Here is an 8,110-nt window from a genome sequence, read left to right on the forward strand (position 1 = left end):
CTACTGTAGACCAGGCGGCCAATGAAACCTAATTCATAGCTCATAGTCACTACTGAGACCAGTGAGAGCCCTATAGAACCCTAACTTCCCTGTATAGCGCACTACTGGAGAGAGGGCCTATAGAACCCTATTCCCTGTAATAGTGCACTACTGTAGACCAGGGCCCTATAGAACCCTATTCCCCTGTAAGTGCTACTGTGGACCAGGCCCTAGGGTGCTGTTTTGGGAGGCATCCCAACGGCCTGATACCGGGTCAGTAAGTGTACCACCTATGGGAGGTGTGTTCAGTGGGGCGGGTAAGTGTCAGGCGGGGTCAGGGCCTGGGTCAGGGCCGGGGTCAAGGTGCCACGTGTCCTAAACTAGGGGTGGAGGGCTGGAAGTTTGGAGGGTGGAGGGCTGGGAGTGGGGTGGAGGGCTAGAAGGGTGGAGGGTGGAGGGGCTGGAAGGGTGGGAGGGCTGGAGGGTGGAGGGTGGAGGGCTCGGAGGGTGAGGGGTGGAGGGTGGAGGGCTGGAGGATGGAGGCTGGAGGGTTTATGAGGTGGAGGGCCCTGGAGCGTGGAGGGGTGGAGGGTGGAGGGCTGGAGGGTGGGAGGGTAGAGGTGGAGGGTGAAGCTGGCGCTGGAGGGGTGGAGTGTGGAGGGTGGAGGGCTGGAGACTTGAGGCTGTAAAAGAGTTCAGGTCTGCGAGAGGATAGGCCAACGGCGCTCGGAGGGTGGAGGGTGGAGGGTCCGGAGGAGCTGGAGAGGACTGATGGGTGTGAGGCTCCGCGCAAGAAGGCCAGGAGGGCTGAGAGTGGTTAAAGCCAGGGACTCGAGGCTGAGAGGGGCATTGGAGTCGTGAGAGGGTGGACGCCGAATGAGAAGGGGTGGAGCGCATCGCGAGGTGGAGGGCGGAACGCTCGAATGGGCTGCGAGGGTGGAGCGTGGAGGGTCGTGATCGGCTGGAGAGGGCCCAGGAGGTGGAAGGTGGAGGGCCTCAGCTCAAAGGCCTGGAGGTGGACGGGTGGAGGGTGGAGGGCTGGAGGGCTGGAGGGCTGGAGGGTGGAGGCGTGGAGGGCTGGAGGGTGGAGGGCATTGGAGGGTGGAGGGTGGAGGTGGAGGGTTGCGAGGGTGGAGCGTGGAAGGGGTGGAGGGTGGAGGCTGGAGGATGGAGGGTTAGAGGGGTGGAGGGTGGAGGGCTGGAAGCCGTGGAGGGGTGGGGGTGGAGGGCTGGAGGGTGAGGGCTGGAGGTTAAGGGGTGGATGGGTGGCACGCGTGAGGGAAAGCGGCTCGGAAGTGAAGGGAAATGAACAGGGGTGGAGGGTGAGGGTGGAGGGCTTTTGGAGAGGACTGGAAGGAGCTGGACCGGTGCAAGGGCTGAGAGACGGTGCGCACAGACGGGGGAGGCCAGCTGGGAGAGCGGTGGAGGTGAGGCGGACAAACTATAGGAAGGGCTCGGAGGGTGGAGGTGCGACAGGTCGAAGAGGGTGTGAGGGCTGCGACGACGCGCTCCTGAGAGGTAGCGAAAGGGTGAGGAGGTGTAAGAGGAGAGCTGTGCAGGGTGGAGGGCTGGAGAAGGCATGAAAACACAGGGTGATGGGTGGGAGGGTGGAGGGTGGAGGGCTGGAGGGGTGGAGGGGAGGGCTGGAGTGGAAGGGTGAGGGTGGAGGGTGGAGGCTGGAGGGTGGAGGTGGAGGGCTGGGAGGTGGAGGGGCTGGGCGGGCTGGAGGGTGGAGGGTGGCAGGGTGGAGGGTGGAGGGCGGAGGCTGAGGGCTGGAAGGGTGGCGCGAGGGTGGAGGGGTGGAGGGTGGAGAGGCTGGAGGGTAGGAGGGCTGGGGAGGTGGAGGGTGGGGGCTGGAGGGTGGGGGTGGAGGCTGGAGGGGCTGGAGGTGGAGGGTGGAGGAGGTGGAGGGCTGGAGGCGTGCTGAGGGTGGAGGTGAGAGGAGGGTCGCAGGGAGAGGTGTGTGGAGGGTGGAGGGCTGGAGGGCTGGAGGGGCTGGAGGCTTGGGAGGGTGGAGGGTGGAGGTGGAGGGCTGGAGGGTGGAAGGTGGAGCTGGAGGGTGGAGGTAGGTGGCAGGGCTGGGGAGGGCTATACAAAGCTGGATGGCGCTGGAGGGCTGTGAGGGTGGGGGTGGGGGTGGAGGGCCTGGAGGGTGGGAGGGTGGAAGGGAGGGGCTGGTCTGTGTGAGGGGTGGAGGGTAGGGCTGCAGGCTGGAGGGTGTGGCGTGGGTGATTTGGGGTGCGGCTGTGTGGTCTGGTGCGAAACTGGGGAGTCGCTCTGGCGTCCGAGGTGGAGGTGGAGGGGCGGTGGGACGCGGTGGAGGGGGCTGGAGGCCACCAAGGGGATTATGGTCATTATGAAGGCAGCAGGCTGGGGTTGACGAGCCAAGATCTACAGTACAGTCCAAAGACTAGAGGAATGGTGCTGTGTGATGGAGTTGCTGTAGAGACATGTGGCTCTAATTGTGTTAATTATCGAACAGAAAGTGTGTGGTGTGTGTGCGTGATGTCGTGAGTGGCGTGCGTGCGCTCTGCTCTGCGTCGTGCGTGTATGCGTGGCGTCGGCGTGGGCGTGCGTGCGTGCGTGGCCGTGCGTGCAGGCGGCGTGGCGCACGGTCGGTGTTAGAATGGAAGCGCGTCTCAGTCCAAACAGTCCAACTAACTGTTGGTCTGGTGGGAAAGGGACCCCAGGCCAGTCTAAGGCTATACTGGATATCCAACAAACATAGTCGGGCGAGCTAGTTCAGCTTCTGTGTACAGGATTGTTCTTGACCTGGTCTGAATAATGTTTGTATATTTACAACATTTTGAGCTCATAACTATGAGTTCTATTTTGCGTTGTTGAATGTGTAGTAATAATATTGTTTTATAATATACAGTATATTTCTATATAATATGGCTTTAATTGTCACACTTTCAGGAGTGTGTGAGGGGCGGTCTTTCAATGGATACGGTTCATCAGCAGGAGAGAGAGAGAGAGAGAGAGAGAGGAGAGAGGAAGAGAGGGAGAGAGAGAGAGAGATGAGAGGAGAGAGAGAGAAGAATAGAGAGACGAGAGAGATAGCGAGAGAGCGAGAGCAGAGAGAGAGAGAGGAGAGAGAGACGAGCAGACGAGAGAGAGAGAGAGAGAGAGAAGAGAGAGAGAGAGACAGAGAGCGAGATGCGAGAGAGAGAGAGAGAGAGAGAGAGAGAGAGAGAGAGAGAGGAGAGAGGAGAGGAGAGAGAAGAGAGAGGTGAGGTGGAAAACTGAGCTGCACTTCCTCACTCCGCCCAATGTCCATTGTAAATACAAACCGCATCTTTATGTTTATTATTTAACTTTGTTGTTTAACCATTTGTACAATTGTTACACACTGTAATATATATAATGATGCACATTGTAAATCGTCTTATTGTTTTGAAAACTTCTGTATGTGTAATGTTTTACTGTTCAGTTTTTATTGGTTTATTTCACTTTTGTATATTACTACTCACTTGCTTGGCAATGTAACACATGTTTCCCATCAATAAGCCTTGATTGGAATTGAATTGAATGAGAAGAGAGAGAGAGAGAGAGAGAGAGAGAGAGAGAGAGAGAGAGAGAGAGAGAGAGAGAGAGAGAGAGAGAGAGAGAGAGAGAAGAGAGAGAGAAGGCGAGACCCAACCAGGAGGGCCTACAGCAGACCTAGATCTCTGCACAGATTCTGCCCGACCTGGGCTGACAGTATCTCTCCGTAATACAAATAATGGTGTTCAAATAAGGTCCAGTCCCAGGACCACACAATACAAATACCATCTAGACGCCTGTTGCCCTAGAGCACACAAAACTATACATCTCGCTAACATCAGCACCAACAGGTAACTTCCCACAAAGCTCGAACCGATCTGACGAGAAAAGGCAAGAAAGGACATTCTATGCCATCAAAAGGAATCATAAAATTCAAAATACCAATAAGGATCTGGCTAAAAAATCTTTTGGAATCAGTTGATAGAACCCATTGCTTTATGAGTTGTGAGGTCTGGGGTCCGCCTCACCAACAATGATTTCACAAAAGGGACATACACCAAATGAGACTCTTGCATGTTAGAATTCTTGCAAAACTATCCCCGTGTACAACGTAGACCACCAAATAATGCATGCAAGCAGAATTAGGGGCCGACCTCACTAATATCAAAATCCTGAAAGAGCCGTTCAATTCTAAACACCTAAAAGGAAGCGATTTCCCAAACCTTCCATAACAAAGCCATCACTACAGAGAGATGACCTGGAAGAAGAGTCCCAAAGCAAGCTGGTCTGGGGCTCTGTCACAACCACAACAGCCCCACAGAGCCCAGGACAGCACCACAATTAGACCAACCAAATCATGAGAAAACAAAAAGTATTTACTTGACACATTGAAAAGAATTCACAAAAAACAGAGCACACTAAGAATGCTATTTGGCCCAAACAGAGAGTACACCAGTGGCAGAATACCTGACCACTGTGACTGACCCGAAACTTTAAGGGAAAGCTTGACTATGTACAGACTCAGTGAGCATGCCCTGCTATTGAGAACGGCCGCCGTAGGCAGCGCAGGCTCATCAAGAGAAGACAGGCTATGTTGCACACTGCCACAATGAGGTGGAAACTGACTTGCCACTTCCCTAACCTCCTGCCCAATGTATTGACCAATAGAGAGACATACTTTCCCTCAGATTACACAGATCCACAAAGAATTTGAAAACAAATCCAATTTTGATAAACTCCCATATCCTACTGGGAGAAAATTCCACATGTGGCCATCACAGCAGCAAGATTTTGTGACCTGTTTGCCCCAAGAAAAAAGGGCAACCAGTGAAGAACAAACACATTGTAAATACAAACCCATATTATGCTTATTTATTTTAACTTGTGTCTTTTAACATTTGTACATGTTACAACTGTATATATATAATATGACATTTGTAATGTCTTTTATTGTTTTTGAACCACTTCTGTATGTTGTAATGTTTTAACTGTTTATTTGTATTGTTTATTTCACTTTTGTATAGTATCTACTCACTTGCTTTGGCATGTTACAATGTTTCCCGCCATGCCAATCAAAGCCCTTGAATTGAATTGACATTCGAATTGAGGATAGCAGAGAGACAGATACAGAGAACGAGAGAGAGTAGAGACAGTACAGCAGACAAGCGAGAGAGATAGAAGAGAGACAAGATACAGAGACGAGAGAGAAGAGATAGAGAGAACAGATACAGAGACAAGAGAGAGAGATTATAAGAGAGAGACAAGATACAGAGACAAGAGAGAGAGAACCCGAAGAGAACAGATACCGAGACAAGAGGAGAGAGAACAGAGAGAGACAGATTACACTAGACAGAGATACAGAGACAGAGCAGAGAGACAGAGCCCGAGAAAAAACAGAGAGAGTAAACAGAGAGAGAGAAACAGAGAGAGAGAACAGAGAGAGAACAGAGAGAGACAGAGAAGAGCACAGAAGATAGAGAAACAGAGAAACAAAGAACCAGAGAGAAGAGAGACAAGAGAGAGAGAGAACAAGAGAGAGAGAAACCGAGAGAGACAGAGAGAGAGAAACAGAGAGAGAGAAACAGAGAGAGAGAAACAGAGAAACAGAGAAACAGAGAGAGAAGAGAACAGAAGAGAGAGAGACAGAGAGCGAGAAACCAGAGAGAGACAGAGAGAGAGAAACAGAGAGCGAGAAACAGAGAAAACAGAACAGAGAGAGACGGAGAGAGAGGGAAATGGAATGAATAGTGGGGTCATGAGATAAATGATTTTCTTCATGGACCTGCATGGGCATCGGTTTGAAAAACGGTAAATTAACATGATCCATTACATTGACAGGCATTACTGAATTATGTCAAAATATGTCCAACGACGTTTCGTGTTATGACAGACTTCATGTGAACTGACGCACAGATCTAAATGACCCCCTTTGGTATTCAACTCAAATGTTACCCACCACCGTTAGTGTCTGCACCGTCTCCACAGAGCTGGCCTGTACGTTAACTGTTAAACAGGAAAACTTACAACACCAAAAAATCATTTCATGGATGGCTTACTTTATATGTATAGAAAAGACCCACACTTGCCTTTACCCAGTAGGCCAGGTTGTTATAGATGCACTACCATCGTAAGGCCAGGTGTTATAGAATGCACTATCCCCATGTAGGCCAGTTGTTATGAATGCTTTACCATGTAGGCAGGTGTCTATAGAATGGCACTACCATGTAGGCCAGTTGTTATAGAATGCACTACCATGTAGGTAGTTGTTATTAGAATGCCTAAACCATGTAGGCAGGTTGTTATAGAAGCACTACATGAGGCCAGGTTTATAGAAATCACTACATGTGGCCAGGTTGTTATGATGCACTACCGATGTAGGCCAAGGTTGGTTATAGAAATGGCACTACCCATTGGCCAGTTGCTCTATAGAGATGCACTAACCATTAGGAGGTCGTTAAGAATGGCACTACCATGTAGGCCAGGTTGTTACTAGACGCACTACATGTAGGCCAGGTTGTTATAGAATGCACTACCATGTAGGCCAGGTTGTTTATAGAATGCACTACCATGTAGCCAGGTGTTATAGAAGCTTTCCATGTAGGCCATGTTGTATAAGAATGCCACTAACCATGTAGGCCAGGTTGTTATATGAATGCACTACCTGTAGGCGGTTGTTATATGAGCACTACCATGTAGGCCAGGTGTTATAGAATGCACTACCATGTGGCCAGGTTGTTATAAGAAGCTTTACCATGTTAGGCCAGGTTGTTTAATCGAATGGCACTTACATGTAGGCCAGGTTGTTATAGAAGCTTTACCTGTAGGTCAGTTGTTTTATAGAATGCACTACCTGTAGGCCAGGTTGTTATAGAATGGCACTAAACTGTAGGCAGGTTGTTATAGATATGCACTACCATGTAGGCAGTGTTGTTATACGAATGCCTTCTATCATTGTCCACATCTTCAAAGTTTGACTGTATTAAATCAGACTGCATTTCTTGTCCAACTCCATTTCAAGGAACGCTACATTTTTTGGGGGTTATTAGCCTCTGACAACCAACTCAATGGAACAACAGCCCCTGTCTCGCCTACACTATTCAGACCCAGACCGGCTCGGGCTCAGCATCTAGTGCTAATACCAGTAGCTAACATAGTGGGTGAGGGGAGGCGGGATTGACAGAGTAAACTAGCACGACACATGAAAGGTGTCTCCCCATCACTGAAAGGGACTCGGTGGGGGACGATGGCTGGAGAGGAGGGAGAGAGAGAGAGGAGAAAGGGGAGGACGGTGGAGAGTTGGGGAGAAGAGGGAAGAGGAAGAGGAGGGAAGCTGGGCCAAGGCATAATGGTGAGAAATGTGGGGAGGTGAACGCTGTCTTTTGTTCCGTGGGGCTAAATCATTACTATAAGAAGGGTTTGTGTATTTTGTTATTTTCTGCGCGGGCCATCGGCCTACGGCTGGCTGTCCCGGGTAATTGTAGGTGGAACAGGGGATTGCCAAGCCAGTGGACAGAGAGACTGGGCCTACTCCACTCCGGGATGGGAAAACAGTGTTTACTCAGGTATACAGATGCAAGGCGAAGGCATATCATCAAGTCTTGGTGAGAAGAGGGAGAAGAGGGAGAGAGGGAAAGAGAGAGAGGGGGGAGAGAGAGGGGAGAGAGAGCGAGAGAGAGAAGAATAGAGAGGGAGAGAGAGACAGAGAAGAGAGGTGAGAGAGAGAGGAGAGAAGAAGAGAGAGAGAGAGAGCGAGAGATGAGAGAGGGCGGAGAGAGAGAGAGGAGAGAGAGACGAGCGACGAGGAGAGGAGAGGTAGACGAGAGAGAGGGAGAGAGAGACGAGAGAGGAGAGAGGGACGACAGAGCAGAGGTGAGGTGAGAGAGAGAGAGAGAGGGAGAGAGAGGAAATCAGGAGAGAGGAGGGTTAAGAGCGACGAGAGACGAGGAGGAGAGAGAGGAGCAGAGGAGAGAGAGAGAGAGGGATGAGGAGAGGGAGAGACCACGCTGAAGAGAGGAGGAGAGTAGAGATGAAGAGAGAGGAGAGAGAGAGGACAGACGAGCAGAGAGAAGCGGCGAGAGACAGAGAGACAGAAGGAGGGAGAGAGAGAGATGAGCAAAGAGAGGTGAGAGAGAGAAAGAGGACCAGA

At 51.0% G+C, this 8,110-nt stretch overlaps 1 protein-coding gene across 1 annotated transcript; it reads right to left on the bottom strand.

The window, feature by feature from the left end:
* Positions 1–415: 415 nt before the first annotated feature.
* LOC139025803 (uncharacterized) lies at positions 416–2,305 on the bottom strand (the record flags this gene model as incomplete). Its single annotated transcript, XM_070440986.1, has 3 exons — positions 416–786; positions 880–1,222; positions 1,374–2,305. Coding segments are annotated over 3 exons (1,646 nt in total), but the record flags the coding sequence as incomplete, so codon positions are not given.
* Positions 2,306–8,110: the final 5,805 nt, after the last annotated feature.

This window comes from Salvelinus sp. IW2-2015, unplaced genomic scaffold, assembly GCF_002910315.2.
Source record: "Salvelinus sp. IW2-2015 unplaced genomic scaffold, ASM291031v2 Un_scaffold3301, whole genome shotgun sequence".
Lineage (NCBI taxonomy): Eukaryota > Metazoa > Chordata > Actinopteri > Salmoniformes > Salmonidae > Salvelinus > Salvelinus sp. IW2-2015.